Source organism: Malaclemys terrapin, chromosome 1, assembly GCF_027887155.1.
Source record: "Malaclemys terrapin pileata isolate rMalTer1 chromosome 1, rMalTer1.hap1, whole genome shotgun sequence".
Lineage (NCBI taxonomy): Eukaryota > Metazoa > Chordata > Testudines > Emydidae > Malaclemys > Malaclemys terrapin.
In genome coordinates this window covers 73,570,882-73,589,900 of record NC_071505.1, presented here as the reverse complement: position 1 = coordinate 73,589,900, position 19,019 = coordinate 73,570,882, and the positions used below count along the sequence as shown (strand labels likewise).

The 19,019-nt window shown below is 40.1% G+C and overlaps 1 protein-coding gene across 8 annotated transcripts in view; it reads left to right on the top strand.

Annotated features, from left to right (window-relative positions):
• PPFIA2 (PTPRF interacting protein alpha 2) overlaps nucleotides 1-19,019 on the top strand; it is a 642,959-nt gene that overhangs the window by 375,163 nt on the left and 248,777 nt on the right. For all 8 annotated transcript variants that reach the window (XM_054027372.1, XM_054027381.1, XM_054027368.1 and 5 more), the window contains one exon: nucleotides 11,638-11,802. In XM_054027372.1, the coding sequence (XP_053883347.1) occupies nucleotides 11,638-11,802 (165 nt within the window). The remainder of the gene's footprint in view (nucleotides 1-11,637; nucleotides 11,803-19,019) is intronic.

The window sequence follows — 19,019 nt, the reverse complement described above, 5'->3', positions numbered from 1 at the left end:
GTCTTGTGTTTTGGATATTTCAGTTCTAAAAATGCCTCATCATCTTGATTTGATGGTCTATGTAGACCATTAACATGACATTATCCCTCTTTTCTCCCCCATATCTTCAACCAGAAACTCTCAACTATTCTGCCTCTCTACCTCGGAACAAATGTATATATTCTTGATGTAGAATGCAACAGTTGCTTCCTTTTCCCCTTGCCTGCCTTTCCTGAACAAGCTACCCCGCTATACCACTATTCCAGTCATGAGATTTGTCCCATGAAGTGTCTGTGATGCCAATTAAGTAATAATTTAGCCTATGTACTAATATTTCCAATTCTTCCTGTTTATTGCCCATGCTCCTTGCACATAGGTATAGACATCTAATATGTTGAGCAGATTCCCCCACTGTCATTCCTCTTGTTGCTCCATGACCCTGTTGTAATTTTCCATGACACCCTCCCAAGATCTAGCCCTCTATTTAGGTCACCTTTTTTATGCCCACTGGTGGGTTTTTGTCACAAGCCACAAAGTGTGTATATAAGGGAGGAATGGAGAATGCAGTCTTTCAGGCCATGTATTTAATTATGTAATCTTCATTAACCCTCAAACACAAATGATGGATGCATTATAAACTTGTACATGTAGCACCAGGTTAAGAAGGCAAGGGCCTCCGTGGGAAGGAGAAGAGGAGGGGGCTTTGGTGGCTCATCTTGTGTCTACCTGCCACTACTATGGCAGGTGGAGATGGTCTTTTGTCCCATATAATGAAATTGGAAGCACCTCTGTGACTGCTTGACATTGATTTTGTAGTGAGCTCAGCAGCCTCATTGCATGTGTAGCTCATGTGGCTACACATGCTGCCCTCTTGCTGTTTTATGCCTCTTGTTTGCAAATCACACTAATGTGCTCAGTATAATGGCATGTGTGAGATAGTGACATAGTGCATAACACAGTACTATATTAAATTGAAACACAAGAGGAAAGAGACAGCAAATGGAGCAGTCCCAGACCTCAGAATCCCTTAATAACCACCCTTTGGCGGTGGTTCTTTCCCCCGCCCCCCATTCTACTACCAAAAATAAGAGTCTGTGTTACGTATCACAGACTGACAATAGATATTTAGGGCCAAAATTATAGATGCCAAAATTATATTAATAAAATTAGGCCAGATGCTCTAGAGGTGATCCCAGCAATTACAGGCGGGTAAGCCTAATTTCAGTACCGGGAAAACTGGTTGAAACTATAGTAAAGAAAAGAATTATCAAATATATAGATGAACATGATTTGTGGGGGAAGAGTCAACATGGTTTTTGTAAAGGGAAATCATACTTCGCCAATCTACTAGACTTCTTTGCGGGGGTCAACAAACATGTGGACAAGAGGGATCCAGTGGATTTTTGTGTACTTAGATTTTTCAGAAAGCCTTTGACAAGGTCCCTCACCAAAGGTTCTTAAGCAGAGTAAACTGTCATGGGATAAAGGAAGGTCCTCTCATGGATCAGAAACTGGTTAAAAGATAGGAAACAAAGAGTAGGAATAAATGGTGAGTTTTCAGAATAGGGAGAGGTAAACACTGGTGTCCTCCAAGGTTTGTACTGGGATGGGACCAGTACAGTTCAGAATGTTCATAAATGATCTGGAAACGGGGTAAACAGTGAGGTGGCAAAACTTGCAGATGATACAAAACTACTTAAGATAGTTAAGTCCGAAGCAGACTGCGAAGAGTTACGAAGGGATCTCACAAAACTGGATGACTAGGCAACAAAATGGCAGATGAAATTCGATGTCGATATATGCAAAGTAATGCACATAATCCCAACTATACATACAAAATTATAGTTAGTATCAATTAGGAAAGGAATAGATAATAAAACAGAAAAATATCATAATGCCACTATATAAATCCAAGGTACTCCCACATCTTGAATACTGCATGCTGATGTGGTTTCCCCATCTTAAAAAAGATATATTGGAATAGGTAAAGTACAGAAAAGGGCAAGAGAAATTATTAGGGGTTTGGAACAGCTTCCATATGAGGAGAGATTAATAAGAGTGGGAGGAGAAGCTCAGAGTTCCTTATTTAGAACTTATCTACATGACAGTTTTGTACCATTGGTCTGGAAGTATTTCTTCACACAACGCAAGTCAACCAGTGGAACTCTTTGCCAGAGGATGTTGTGAAGGCCAAGAATATAACAGAGTTAAAAAAAAGAACTAGATAAATTCATAGAGGATAGGTCCATCAATGGCTATTAGCCAGTATGAGCAAGGATGATGTCCCTAGCCTCTGTTTGCCAGAAGCTGGGAATGGGCAGCAGGGGATGGATCACTTGATGATTACCTGTTCTGTTCATTCCCTCTGGGGTACCTGGCATTGGCCACTGTTGGAAGACAGGATACTAGACTAGATGGACCTTTGTTCTGACTCAGTATGGATGTTCTTATTATAACTTATTTTTAAGATTAGGTTGTTACAAACTTGTTTGCACCCTTTCTGAATATTAAGATATAGCTACAAGTATGTTATAGCCAGGTGCTTGAGAATATAATATACTATATAAAATGTTCAGCCTGGTTAAGGAAATTGCATGAGGTTTCTGCTTTCTGTCACCAAGGACAAGTAAATGTCAGGAAGATAAACCATCTTTAGCCATAATGCCATGTTTATTATCCCTAAGGGTGTTATACAAACTCAGAAAAGCTGCATTTTAAACTTTTCCTTGCTTTAAAATTATACTATTTCCTTCTGTGCTATGTTTAAAATATATATTTGTTGTTGAAATTTGTGCTTTGGAATCAAAGTTAATTGCTATGGCAGACAGATGATAACTCTAAGGCTCTTGGGTCAAGAGACAAACCCATAAGAATGTCTTGTCTAGACCAGAACACCTCCCTCTTATATAGATACCTGATATGGATTACCTTATCTCAGGAAGACAAACCATTTAAAACATTCATGTTTTTTGAAGAGACTTGACTGTGAAAATGAATATAGTGTTGTGTTATCAGAGCAATAAGTCTAAGTAAACCCACACAAAGAATCCATTTCACAGATATTGTCCCAAAAGACCATTCTTGTCTGCCACATTTGTTCAATATAGTCTTTTGGTCATCCTGATCCACAGTAATACATACGTTGCATTTAATACAATGGACTCCAAAGATACTTAAACTTAATTCAATTTTTTTCAAGGTTATAGCAGGAAATTGCCACATCTTCCACAGTAGTATTCCTTGGTAATCTTTGTATTGTGTTGGTCTTCCATCCTAATATGTTTGTACCAAGAAAACCACCTAAACCAAACCAATACTGATGGAGGAAGTTGTTGGCTTCCGCTATGAATATCCTCATTGCTGATCTTGTCTTGCACCTAATATGGAGCAGTTGACGAAGACAATGAAAATTGAAAATGTCAATTTTCCACTTTTCAGCCTTTCTCGGCACCCATGTTTCACTGCCCATAAAATAAATTTGGTATAATCATAGTTCCATAAATCTGTAGCTGCATTGCAAGTTTGCTGTTACAACATCTTCACAGAAGCCACAGAAGGGCCCAAAACACTGTGCAGTTGCCTGCTATATGAGTGTCTACATCTTTTGAGCATCTTCCAGAACTGTCCAGGACCCTTCCAAGGTATTTGAAAGTTGCCATCTGCTCAACATCAATAGATACATGGCATGGTTTCCTATTTCCACATGAGTTTGGCCAGGTTGTGTTCTGTCACCATCACTGAATATTGGCATTGATTGGCTGATGGAAAAGCTTCAGGAGGCAGCTGTTGGTGGTGTTTAGCAGAACACCATTCTGCTTCAATATCTCCAATATGCTGATGACATTGTCTAGGTGGCTCAGTTTAGTGAATTGCTGATGACCAATCTGGTCTGGTTATTAATCCAGATACAACTATCTCCCTGGTCATTGCCATCAACAAGCCTCCAACTCCAGATTGCGACCAATTTAGTATTAACCTGTCCAGATGGTAACTAATTTTTATAATATACTGCAAAAATAAGAGCAGAACTCATTGTATTAGCTTTTTATGCTGCTTTCAAAGAGTATATATCTCAGTATCTTTAGGTTAATGGTCTTTTCTGGCCATTATCTATCTGCAACCAAAGATTAAGGGCTGGTATTTTCATAAAACTTTGCTATATGTTAGGCCTTTGTGATTTACTATAAAATAACAGTATTTAGGACAACTTTCATAGGATTCAGATATTTAGAAAATGCTGGAACACATATTGATACTGAATACATTTATATTCAAATAGTCATTTTAACAACATAGGATAGAAAGTACCTAAGTGACTTAGAAGAGCAAGTCTCATTGATTTTAACTTTCAATAGGAATTGCACTCCTAAATAACAAAGTTGCTTTTGAAAATCAGTCCCATCCGTATTAAACACATTTGCCAAATCAAATAAAAAAGCAAGATGCACGAGTTTCTGAGAGGACATAGGAGGAGTTGCTTCAGGCAGAGTGTGTGTGTGTGTGTGTGTGTGTTTTAGTACTATTTAATCTAATCAATTACATACCTGCCAGCTTTTCAGAACAAAAGCTGTTGAAAATATACATGAAATGCATTGTACAATTCTTCTTGAGCAGAAGGACGGGGAAATGTGCTCTTTCCTAATTTAACGTGAATAGTTAAACTATTATTAGATCATTGCTTCAAAACAATTAATCAACCACACTTTGTAATAAGTTAATTAAATAAATTAAAAAATAACTTTATTTTCTTTCTTCTTTCCCCGAACTCCACTTTCTCTTGATGCAGCTTTCCTTCTGTCTTTTTCAGGATCGATGTTTTTTCAAAGCGTATTTTTTCATCCTTTCTTCACCCCATGCATTTTCCTCCACCATCATCTTTTTTCCTACATTTCCTTTTCTTCTAGTTTGCTATGCCTCTGTCCATTTTCCCCCAGTTTTTTTCTCTTGGTTTCTCCCTTGAGTCCTCCATCTCTCGTCCCGTTGCTCAAGGTGTGTATTATCCTGTTGTTCCTGTTTTGACAATTTAGTAAAATGGCCTATTGGAATTAAATAAATAAATAAATAAATGTTAGAGAGAATTTTTTTTTTAATTCACTAAAGCCCAGCTCCTGCAAAGCCTACAACCTGTGAGTAACCCCCTTGATTTCAGTGTATTGACTAAAGCCTCAAACCTTCAAAACACATTCACATGTTCAAATTTATGCAGTTAATGGCCAGCTCATAATGCATAAAATAACTGTGCACTTGTCTAAGCTCAGTCCACGTGTCATTGCTTACCTATGTAAATGAGTAGGTTCCCTGGTTAAGTCCGTAATTCAGCTAACTTTACTAACTTTATGCATGTATTTCTGTTCCACAAAAATCAAGCACATGCATTAGTGCCTTGCTGATATGGGGCCTTAATTGTCTACACAATAAAAGAAGAAAATTATGGAAATCCTAGAAATGCTATCTCCATACATGTGGCTTTTGTTTTTATTAAACTTTTAAAAAGGTGTTTAGTTCATTCTTAAATGTGTGGGGTTGGGATTTGTTTGTTTGTTTTTTTAAATAGCAAAGACCTCTTTTCACTTTGTGGTCACCAGAACTCAGGATTTCTAAACACACCATGTTAATTCAACTGTTTACCTTGCTACCTTTACTGTGGGGTTTAAAGTGTAGCTCTACCAGCAATAGATAATAATGAATTCCATCTTGGGGATTTTATGACACACATCATAAGACTAAAATTCATTTGTACTTTTTAGATTCTTTATAATGCATTCGAAAAAAACTGTTTTTTCCAATAGAAACATCGTAGCAACAATTTGCCTGGATAAATTCAGACTGCTTGCTGCAGCAGCAGAACTCCATTTTCTTTTCTTTGCAGCTATCCCAACGGCAGTTCTAGTGTCGGCGCAGCATGACACAGTGTGAAAGAGCAGGCTGTCTGCAGCACCTCTTGACGCTGATTAAAGTGAACCTTTAATTATCATATTTTAAAAATGCTAAAGCTGTTCTTAACAGACCTGTTATGCTGTGATTCTAAGACCAGCTCTTTTGCAAAACTGTTGTGACATGAAATCTTACTGTATTCTGCTGACATGTGCTTCAGGAATGTAACTCTATGGAATATATAGATCTTCATGTATTGTATTATTGTTTGAATGAAGTAACCATGTATCGAGGGTTGCCAACTTTCTACTTGCACAAAACCAAACACCTTTGCCCCGCCCCTGCCCTGCTCCTCCTTTGAGGCCCCGCCCCTGCCATGCCCCTTCTCCAAGGCCCTGCCCCCACTCACTCCATCCCTCCTCCCCCTGTCGCTCGCTCTCCCCACCCTCACTTACTCACTCACTCATTTTCATTAGGCTTGCTAAGAGGCTTGGGGTGCGGGAGGGGGTGAGGGCTCCAGCTGGGGGCAGAGGCTCTGGGTTGGGGCCGGGGATGATAGGTTTGGGGTGCAGGAGGGGGCTCTGGGCTTGGGGGGTGGAGCTGAGGGGTTTGGAGTATGGGAGGGGGCTCCGGGCTGCGGCAGGGGTTGGGGTTTGGGAGTGCGTATGGGTTCTGGGCTGGGGGTGTGGGTTCTGGGGTGGAGCCGTAAAAGTGGGGTTCAGGATGCAGGAGGGCACTCTGGGCTGGGGCTGAGGGGTTTGGAGGACAGGAGGGGGATCAGGGCTGGGGCAGAGGAATGGGGGGCAGGGGGATGAGGTTCCAGCTGGGGATGCAGGCTCTGGGGTGGGGCTGGAGATGAGGGGTTTGGGGTGCAGGAGGGTGCTCTAGGCTGGGGCCAAGAGGTTTGGAGGTTGGGAGGGGGATCAGGATGGGGGCAAGGGGTTGGGACGTGGGAGAGGGTGGGGGGCGCAGGCTCCAGGCAGCAATTACTTCAAGCAGCTCCCAGAAGCAGCGGCATGTCCCCCTTCCAGCTCCTATGTAGCGACATGGCCAGGTGGCTCTGCGCGATGCCCCATCTGCAGGCACTGCCTCTGCATTGGTTCCCTGGCCGCACCTATGCATTGAAGCCAGAGGAGGGACATGCCACTGCTTCTGGGAGCCATGTGAAGCCATGGCAGGCAGGGAACCTACCTTAGCCCTGCTGCACTGCTGACCAGACTTTTAACCTCCCAGTCAGCAGTGCTGACTGGAGCTGCCAGGGTCCATTTTTGACCAGGTGTTCTAGTCGAAAACTGGACACGGGGCAACCCTACAGGTATCATTGTGCACAATGGAACATGGGATACATTTCCCTGAGCCTTTATTGGTTCACAGTAAAATGTGTTACAGATATGGCATGTTTTATGGATAAGGAGACATCTGGGGAAGATACAGTGTGGTTAACTGGTTTGATTCTCAACACACACTGATATTGAAAACATTATTAGAAACAAAAGGCTTCTGCTCACATTGTTGTATATTTCTGCTTTGATAATTGATTATACTTAGTTGAAAATTTGCGGCCACATTTTCAAAAGACCTCAGAAAACAGCTTACATCAAGTTTTCAAGAGCTGTGCTCCCATTTAGACTCCTACATGAAGTGGCAGATCATTTTTTAAAAATGGGCACTTCATGTAGGTGCCTAAGTGGGAGCTGAGCTTTCTTAAAAATGTGGCCCCCAGTTGTGGGCACTGAGCTCTTTTGAAAAAGTGGCCGGTGGTTTAAAGGTCTTTGTTAATGGATTAACATTTTTTGTTTTTACTGCCATACAAATGTTCACGTGAAATAAACCAAAACACTCTGAATGCTTGTTTACTTCCTAAAATTACAAGAAAGGAAAAAAATGCATCTGGAGAAAAATTTACATTTGCTCTACAGTATTCTCAGGGAAAATTCAGACAAGCTTGGAGCGAGGGGGAGGGGGAGGGGAAGGTTCAACTAGTTTTCATTACCTGTTATCAAATATGGCTAATAATCCTATGAAAGTTCAGCTTTTGGAAACGTTAGAAGAGTGAATAATATTAAAGATTGTTGGCATTTTGAATTGTTGAGTGTACTTGATATGGAACTAGTATAACTGAGTTTGATTACAAATCTAATATCTACTTTAACAGCCTGGAAAAAATGCTGCAGTCTGAGCTCTGAACCGGGTAGTACATAATTCTTATACATTACAATCTATTTTTGCAATTTAGGGCCATTATAAAAGATTTTAAGCAGAGGATCATTAACATGGCAGTTTGCTGCACTTCTGCTGCCTCCCTGGATATGTAGGAGTTGGTTCAAAACATATTCCTTAAGAAGAAATGATCAACAAGTAGCCATTTGCCATTTATAGATGTAAATGGAACTTCAGATTTGTCTCTAACTGAAAATCGAAAGACAAAAACACCTGATCTATCAAAGAAAAAGAAGAAAAGTGGTCAAGAGACAATGTAGAGCCTGCACTCCAGCATAGATTCTCTCTTTGCTTGTTCAGGTGACTATAGGGTTCTGGTGGAACAACTGGGGTTAACAATCAGAGCTTTGGAGCTGTGCTCCGGCTCTGCTCCAGCTCCAGGCAAAAACCTGCAACTCCACTGCTCCGGAGCTGCTCCGCGCTCCGGCTCCGGGCTCCGCTCCAAAGCCCTGTTAATAACACAGGCAAAAGTGGGCCAGCTAGCTGAAGATTAGTGTTGGAATTTTTCGGTAGTCAGGAATATAAACCTAGAGGTGAAAAACCTAGGGTCCATTGTGAAATTTAGCCATTTGGTCATGCTGGAACACTTTGCAGAACCACTCTGCCCCAGAAAAAACAGGTGCATTCTTGTGTACAGGGATAAATAGAACAGGCAATCCTTGCAGTACCCTGAAGACAAATACTATGATTTACCTCCCCATATCATATCCTAAACATCCCTTGCCACCCATGAACATCTACAATATCTATCTTAGGTACTTATGTGGTCTCCATTGCCATGGTATCTGAGCACTTTGCATTTTTTTTTAATATTTATATTCACATCCCCTTTTTTGCAGATAGGAAACTGAGGCATTAAATTGCTAAGTGACTTGCCCAGGGCCACACAGGAAGTCTGTAGTGGAGCAGAAAATTGAATCCCCATTCTCCCATGGTCCAAGCTAGTACTCTAACCATTGGATGATCCTTTGGGAGTGTCATTTAATAAGGCCTTCAAGTCAGCCAACTTAACCCTGCCATAATCATCGTCTTTATAGATTGTGGGGAAAAAAATATGGGACTCTTAGTAGGGAGTCAATTTCTATTGAAAAGCATAACTAAACTCACTGTTAAGCCAGAGAATGTGGACATGTCCTCTTGAGCATTCATGTGGCTAGCAAAATGCCTGCGTTCAGAGTTAATGTCCAGAAAAATGAAAAACTATTAGCTAAAACACTTCCGTAAGCAATACAGTAAGAATGGATGTTGAATGTTTGCAGGGAGTCTATAATTCCTCACGGTTCCTTCAACACTTATCTATGATGTCAGCTTATTTCTCTTTATATGTTAAAATATGCAAAAGAATATTTTTCACAGGTACATTAATTTAACAGATTTTATTATAAAGTGGGAGGGTATTTGAATATTTATCTGTCTCTTAAATGTCATTTTCTATTATTTCAAATATTAGGGTTTTTTTTTTTTTTTTTTTTACTATTATACATATTTAATCTCTAATGTTACCTTTAAGTTAAGGTTCCAGTTAACTAAATATTTGGTGTGGAATGATAACTGTGAAATGTAGGGTCAGATTGTTTAGACTCCACTAAAGTGGTGCAGCAATGAAGAGGCACTGGACCAGGAAGAAGCACAGCCTGGAGATGCTCTAATTTAGGCCCACATTTAGGAAAGCAGCTAAGCACATGTTTAAGTGCTGTTCTGAATAGGAGTGAATTTAAGACTGTGCTTCATTGCTAATGTGAATCAGTGCTTCTGCATGGCCACTCATCAATCTTTCCTGGGTGGGGCTCCAAACCTGTTTGCACCTTAAAGCTGCTTGCCAAAGCTGTGTCAAAAAGCCTGCATCTGCCATCCCTCAACGTTCGTTACATCAGCGAATGCCCCAGTAGAGCAGTGGTGGGCAACCTGCGGCCCGTCAGGGTAATCCACTGGCGTGCCGTGAGACAGTTTGTTTACATTGACAGTCCGCAGGCACAGCTGCCTGTAGCTCCCAGTGGCCGCGATTCGCCATTTCCCTGCGGCCCGCGCTGCTTCCCGCAGCTCCCATTGGCCGGGAACAGTGAACCACGGCCACTGGGAGCTGCGGGCGGCCGTGCCTGCGGACGGTCAATGTAAACTGTCTCACGGCCCACCAGCAAATTACCCTGATGGGCCCCGTGCGGCCCGTGGGCTGCAGGTTGCCCACCACTGCAGTAGAGCAAGCTCGTGCACATTTTTTCATGTGGATTGCATTTGTTAATCTGCTTTCTTAACTCCAGAATGGCAAAACATGTTCCTTTTTTCTTCAGCTGTGTGGTATTGCTAAAGTTTTTTATATATTAACCTCATGTAATCTCTTACATATGTGTTTGGTGAATGGTTGTAAACTACTGGCAGGATGCAAGCAGGATGTGTTTTTAAAGTACAGTAATGGTAAACATGAGTCATTCCCATTTTATTAAGGATACTGTAATTTCAGTATAGTTACATTGTCATTATAGTTCAGTTATGCTCTGGTTATACTTCTGTCATACCTGTTATCATCACTAACTCATAAGACTTCAAAGTTAACTATCTGACGGAGAACAAATATATGCAAACATATATGTAGTAAACAGATTTGTGTTCTGATAGTAGATGTATTAAGAACCACATCAAAGGAGTAATAAGTAAATCAGTCATGTAACTTTTAAGCTTCCAGTTATATGAATTAGATGTAATTGCATGTTGAAAAGGAATACTATTGTGATTATACTGTAATTAAAGTATTCTTATTATACAGTATGACTCTTGAAGTTACCCATTCACTTTCAATACAAATACAACTAACCACTGTCATGCTCAGATACTACAGGGATGGCATTGATAGACCTTATAAAAATAGATAGATTTTCAATATATCAGCAAAAAGATGTCCATAAAAATATGATTCTAACATTTTCTTCAGCTGAATGTAGATTAAAAATCACAAAGAATGTACTTAGGAACATTTGTGGTCATTCCACATTCCATTACAAAAACAGTGAATATTTTAGAGCTTGCCATATTAACATGCACCATTAGCTATGCAAATGCGTTTAGAATAAATACAGTGTTTTAAAACTTTAATGAAAATACATTACTTGTTTTTGCATTCTCTGTTAAGTAAGTTTTAGTATAAATTAAATACAAATTACAATTAGGTGACTGATTTTCAGGCTTTAATTATAGACTGCATTAGTTGGTTAGCTATATTAGTTATTTTTGTTATTAACATTCCATTAATTACTGTGACTAAAAAAATCATTTAAATATATTAAGTGGATTTTAGACAGGCAACAATAAATCTAAGTAGAGCAATTTGTTGTTTTCAAATGGTCACAGCAGTTTTTTAAGAAGATCTGAATAAAATTCCTTTTTTTAATTTCTTTCATGTTCTCTGACTTGGAGTCAGAGAATGCTGGCAATATCTTTAATAGTCATAGGCTTCCTCAGCTAGGGAGGTTGCCAAAGTCATTGTCATTTGGTAACGTGCAGTTTGTAATTATAATGCTTATGACCTTTAGGTACAAATGAATGATGTCCCTTTATGTTTAAACCCAACAGCTGTTACTGGAGCATTTGGAGTGCCTTGTTTCAAGACATGAAAGGTCTCTGAGGATGACGGTAGTGAAACGGCAAGCACAGTCCCCCTCAGGAGTTTCCAGTGAAGTTGAAGTTCTCAAAGCACTGAAATCTTTGTTTGAGCACCATAAGGCTTTGGATGAAAAGGTACAGTATGGAAAGAAGCGTACTCAGCAGGCTATCTCCTTGCTTTACCACACTTATGATACAGCAGAGCAGCAGTATTGTTTCTCAGTTCTTGGAGTGTACTGTACATACTGAAAGCAGGACATCCAAAGAAAATCTTTGACAAAACATGACTAACAACTGAAATGTTCATATTTCATTTCTTAGCTTCATTCTGGGGGGTTAGTAAGGATTTTACATAAAAATTAGGTCATCAGAACTTACTTGTGGCCACTAGTAGTTTTGGTTATAAAACAGTTCCATGAAAATTACATGACTGGCATAAACACCTCTTTCCATTAAGCACTAAGCAAACATATCTCCCACACATGGAGATGCTAGTCTGTGTTGTGTATTTCAAGAAGCAAGTGATTGCTAAGAAAATATGGGCATCTCAAGTTGCAATTCCCTGCAGCGGAATTGTGAATGAAGAGGTAGCAACATCAGTTTTCTCTCCTAACTAGACATCAGGTACTTGACTTCTTTAAAAAGTTACTACATGTAATAGAGGTTTTGATCTGGAATGCCAGGGAATTTTTATAGTATTCATTGTACAGATTTCTAAAATGTAAATGCACATCTGTTTTTGTGCAAGTCCTGCAAGAGTTTGAAAATACTCAACCACAAATTAATATTTGAGGAGTCGCAGTCCACAAAACTTTATGAATACATTAGTTATATTCATAGAATAGTATGTTTTTTCATTGTTATTAGAAGTGTCAAACACTGCAGGTTATGTCTCTTCATATTGGATTTGACTAACCGATGCAATATTACGTGAAAGTCACCTACACTAATTTAAAGTCTAACCTAAAGTGTATCTGTGTTTAGCTAGCAATGAGTGATATTTTATTACGGTAATCATTACTAAAATGCATTTTAAGGAAGTTTATATAGATGTATTTATATATTTGTGTTTATGTATGTGTGTGTATCAATATGTAGTAGCTTTTCTTAGCTGTTAGGTTTAGGTTTAGTGAGCTTTCAGGGGTAGCATAATTTGCATAAATGAGTATTGTCAGTAATATCCTTTGGAGATTAGTAGGGTTTATGGTATTTTAAAGACTGAAAAGAATAAAAGCAGTAGAGGATTTCTGCCACATAGTAGTTTTTAGCATTTAGTTGTATAATAAATAACAAGTCCTGAGAACTGCCAGTAGTTTACAACCATACATACTATTTACAGAAATTCAGCAAACACGTATGTAAGAGATTTCATGAGGTTAATATATAAAGAACTTTAGCGATATGATGCAGCTGAAGACAAAAGGGCTTATTTTGGGTTTAAATTGCAGCAAGGGCAGTTTAGGTTGGACATTAGAAAAAACTTCCTAACTATCAGGGTGGTTAAGCACTGAAATAAATTGCCTAGGGAAGAGGTGGAATCTCTATCATTGGCGATTTTTAAGAGCAAGTTAGACAGACACCTGTCATGGTGGTCTAGATAATACTTAGTCATGCCTTTAGTGCAGGGGACTGCACTAGAAGACTTCTCGAGGGCTCTTCCAGTCCTACGATTTTATGATTCCAGACCCTATACCTAGAAGCTAGAAGTTTCCCCTTTCCAAGGGTATAATGCTTCTATTTCCACCTTGTCAGGGCTGCGAGTTAACTGACTTTAAGGTCATGGCATTTTAATGTATAGAAAAGGTGTGACTTGACTGTAGCTGAATCTTATAAATTTTGGGTGTAGGACAGGTCTAACTGGGGGTGGAGGGGAGAATTCCACATTTGGGGTAGAGAAAAAGGAAATAGTTTTGTAACAGACTTTTTTTTTAAAGAATGGTGGCTGCTTGAAGCTATTCAGAGCAGAGGTATGGAATGTTAGGATTTGTCTACATGGGACATTAGTGTGTGGTAACCCAGAGTGCAAATCTACACTGTATAAATCTACAGCCCACTAGCTTGCCGTGAAATAACATCCTGCATGGACCCTGCTATAGTGCACTAACAGTTCGACATCACACTGTGATATATTCCCATTTCAAAAGTCCTGCAGAATGTTTAGTTCACTGTAGCAGGGTCCACTGGGTAAGTTAGTGTGCAGCAAGCTAGTGCTCTGTAAATTCAAACCCTGATTTGCCACACACTAACTTGCCTCGTAGAAAAGCCCTTAGAATAGTTTAGGAGAGAGCAAATTGAAAAATGGAATTTCTGTACTGTGGAAAATTCTGATATTTTGACAGTTGTTTTAATCTCAAATAGGATGAAAAGTTGGAATATCAAAACTTTTCACACAGTGAAAAGGTCAGAAAAATTCACTTTGGAAATGTTTCATTTCATTTCAACATCAAAACAAAACAAAACATTTAAACATTCTTGAAATGAAACATTTCATTTCAGTTTGTTGACCTAAGATTAAAAGTTTTGTCCATGATGAACCGCGGTAGCTCAGCCACAGGTTGAGACTGTGGTGAATCATTGGAGATGTAGTCTGGCTCAGAAGCTGGGTCCATAAGAGAGAATGGGGGCATGAGGTTTCCTCACCTACAACTCCCAGGAGGCACTGTAGCAGCTCAGAGAGATGCATAATGTTTCATTTTGTTTTTCCTGGCAGAAAATTCTGCTGAAATCTCTCTTTTCCCATGGAAAGTTCAGATTTAGATAAAACCTTATTTTACAATTGGAATACGTTTAATTCAACATTTTTGAGCAGCCCTGATTAGGAGGAGGTAGATTAGAAGGTAAAGAGTCAGTGAGGCAGCCAAAGGTGCATGAAAAATGTATCACAGGGGTTTTTTCACATGGGTATTACCTCCATATATATGTTGGCTGTATGTGTATGTCTCTATCTATAGATATAGACCTATATAAAATACCAAGCCAGTTTCTCTGGTCTGGCCAAGGTATGCTCGGTAAAACACTGAAGGGGGAGTATAAAGGTGACAATAAGCTTCTACCGTGTGCCCCGTATCCTGTATTGTCCTATTACCATATTTCTTGCCAAAGCAAGTTAGAGCTAAAGGCCATTCTGTCTTCCACTGGCTGCCCACAGTTCCAAATGGATTTTAGAACATTTAGTTATATGTGTAACATCCCTGCTCACAAAATCTGTGACGATTGAACCTGTACGCCTGGATCTAAAATCATGAGCCTCTATCATTTGAGGTGAAAGGCTAAGCTAATTATTTCTACGGCAATAGGAGCCTATAAACCTCTATCTGTGTTCTAACCACTAGCACAGTGTTGTTATGGGTTACAGAGGGATGGCCCAGCCATACCCTTTTTTCCCCATCCACACTCCCTGCAATGGAGCAACACATAAACCAGCTGGGCAATACCAGTGAATATGGCCCACAGTCTCCTCTCTGCTATATATAGTCTTGTGCAACAGAGGGGAGAATCTGACCTTTGGACATTCAAACCTGTTTTATTTTGCAGGAAGAATGTCGGCCAGACAACACAAAGTTATTCCAAATGCTTTTGAGAAAGTACAACAGAGTCTTTGCCCAAGTAGACTGGTCTTAGTATTCTGACCAAAACTCCTAACCAGATGTCTGTATTCTGCCTAATTGAAAATTTTCATTTGTAATATCAACTCCTACACTTTGACTTACAACACTAAAATACTGTTGTGTCGTGTTGCAACAGATTCTATCACAATAGTGTGGTTGTGTTTCACTGGTGGGGGCAATGATTCCTACCTGCACAGTATAACAGCCACTGCAGTGGAGTCATTGCTGTAATGGGATTTGATGCAAAGTCACACAACAGTATTTTAAGAGGGGAAAGTGGGGGGAAAAACAATTAAAATTGAAAAGGAGATTGTTTTTTTTCAGCTAGACACACTCTAAATATCTAAGTAGAAATTTTGGCTATGGCATCAAGGCTGATAACACCCTTTTGTGGAAGTTGCCTTGGGATAACTACAAGTGGTCAGGGTCTGAGTTTTACTTGTCATCTTAGAGACAGCAATTGCAATAACACGATATCCCCATGCATCATGCTGGGCTTTAACTTCACACTTACTCAGAGAGAACAATGCTAATGCCATTGTCATGGCCACAGACCATGTCCCCAAGAACAGTTGTCGCAGCATCTGGCTATTCCTTCGAGGGTCACCACTGCAGGTACTGTAGTCACTAAAGGCCTGATACTGCTATTCTGAACTCAATAAGCAAATCCTAGTAACTCTAATGGGAGCAGGATTTGGCTGTAATGCCTACTCTGCTGGGCTTTTAAGATCTGACAAGGTTTAGACAAAAATTAATCAACAGTCAGTTTGACCACATTATATAAACAGATGAGAAGAACATGCAAGAGTGGGGGGATCTAATTGCTGTCATTGAAAATTACCTTGTTTAAGTGCTTTATAAAGAATACACTCATGGGGAAAATGATTGTGAGTCTTTTAAAATATTATTGGTCACACATACATTATATTAATAACATTATTCAAATGATTCAGAAATCATTCTCCTGTAGTCATGATGTATTTTCTGGGAAGCTTAAGTGCATCACATCTTTAAGCATTTCCATGGGTGAGCAAGTTGAGGAAGACTTTGTAACAAACTCCATTTGCACTATATACAAAAAATAATTATTATTACTTTTCTCTGTATTTGTTTTGTCACATCATATATCAATTTTCTGTTTGTTCTCTATATATCTAACTGTGCTGTAATTGTTAAATTTTAGGTTCTTAGCAACCTAAAAGTTGGAGTTTTGCTGCCAATTCTGGATTCTCTTGGTGTCAAAAGCTACACAATATCCTCAGTACAGTCAAAATACCACAGAATCCTTATTCTACCATAGAAACAACCATGAAGAGTTTGTTGATTTAATAGAATGTGTTTACATATCTCATTTTTTGTGAAGAAGAGATCCCAAAGTGTTTTACAATAATGTGTTACATACTATTCATTCTGTGACCTTTTGAGCAAAGATGTCCTCCAAAGACTTGGGGATAGTTTATCATCTTCCATGAAGGACCTGCACAAGAGGAAAATTTTGCCACAGAAATTGGCTGGTTTGGGGCTGCATATATTCTTCCATTACAAGCCCTGTGTAGAGGCAGAACAGTAAAAGGGTAGATAGGCCATGACAGTTCTTTTATCCCTGTAGGTCACCAATCAGACACAGAGCTGAAGTGTCTCTAAATGCCCTCCATTCCCCAATGGCAGTTTGGCATGTTCATGTGCTCTGCTACCAGTTAGGTCCCAAACATGGGTTCTCACTCTTACGTTCTCAGCAGGGATTTCCATGTCATGGGAAGGGAATAACATTAATCACGACAGTAGTCATGCCAGCCTTGAAGCTACATTCCTAGGAATCATGCTGTTTACAGAGGATAATCCTCAGCCTACCCATTCCACTTTAGAAATGCTAAACTGACTACATTTATCACACCCTTTGGGAGATTTTGCTTTCAAAGATTACCTTTTGGGATAACCAGTGCACCTGAAATTTTCCAAAGGAAGATGGCAAAGCACAAATGGAGTTGTAGTCTTAGTGGAAGAGATTATGATGTATGGGTTTTCCATGGAAGAAAACAAGAAAACCCTCAACGAAGGTCTAATCTTAATCAGTCAGTCTGGACTGAAGCTAAACAAGAAAAATGTGCATTTTCTGCTTATCCCAAATCAAGCTTTTTGGGACAGACAGTAAACAGAGATAGAATCAGTCCTAGCCCTGAGAAGGTAAAAGCAATTTGAGAATTGAATACACCAATGAATGTACCAGAACTGAGACACATGCTGGGGATGGTAAATGGCCTTCATTAATCCAAGACCTTTTTATAGTGACAAAACCAGTGAGTGAACTATTAAAGTCTGACAAAAATTGCCTTCAAAAAGGTAAAAGAAATTATCTCAATACCTCCAATTCTCAAGTACTATGATGTGAACAAATCCACAATGGTCAGTGCAGATGCAAGCAGCTAGAGGTGACGTGTGTGTGTGGAGGGGGGGGGTGAGGGTGAAAGATACAGGGCCCGCCCCCCACCACTTTGCGCTTGGCTTGTACTCAGCACGCTCACATGGACTTAGCATGCTCAGTAACACTGCTGAAGCCAGCTGCCCTCACTCTGCCCCTCCCTCCCACTATCAGCAGGCACGGGTCATTTCTGCAAGCAGCTATGGCCTGTGTGATTTATTATTGCAGCAAGATGGAACTCAGTGGAAGCCAGTTGCATTTTGCTCTCACATTCACAGAAGCAGAAAAACAATATGCACAGATCGAAAAGGAGTACCTGGCAAGCATATGGGCATGTGAGAACTTTTACAGATATCTTTGTGGACTGGATTTGTTTATGCTGATAACAGACCATAATCCGTTTGTAACCCTCATCAACTGAAAAGACCAGGATCAAGCATTACTGATATACCATCATCCATAGATAAGGTTAGGGTAATTGAACCCAATTGCTAAATATGTTCCTGGAAAAAATCTGATAGTAGCAGGCACTCTGTCTTGGAGCCCAGCATCACACTCAACTATCCATGAGCTCAAAGATGAAGTTAATGAGTAAATGGATGCTGTGAACACATACAAACCAGTGTCAGAAAAGAGACTACACCAGCTACAACTAGCAACCTTAACAGACACACAACTTCAAGAAGTTCTAAGTTCTGTTAGGCCCAGCTGCCCAGAGTATCTAAAGGACACCAAGGAAGTGACAAGAGACTACTTTACAATACGTGGACAATTAAGCAAGTCAAATGGATTCATGATTAAAGGCAATTACATCATAATTCCAAACTAAATAAGAGGAGAAATCCTAAACCTCATCCATGAAGGACATCAAGGACTAACTAAGTGCCAACCAGTCAGTACGGTGGCCGGGCATCAGCAAGGATATAAAAATACACTATCTGCGTGTGAACATTGCAGAACTAACAGACTGACACAACACAAAGACCCTTTAATAACAACACCTTTACCAGACAGACCTTGGAAAAGACAAGCTGCAGATTTATGTGAATTCAAAGGACATCGTTCCCTGGTCGTAGTGGACTATTTTTCCTGGTTGTAGTGAGGCGGCCTGGGCCCCGACGGCCCAGAGGGAGAGGAGCCTGAATTGGCACCCAAGTGGGCGGAGCCACCGCCACCTGTTCCCGCCCCCCGGAAGTCAAGGGGCGGGACAGGAAGTATAAGAGCCAGGCCCCAGCCCTCAGTTAGAGCCCAGCAGCCGGAGAGGCCAGACGTGCCGGTGCGAGCTCCGGCGAGACCAAGGCATCCCAGAGCCAGGTACCCGGACA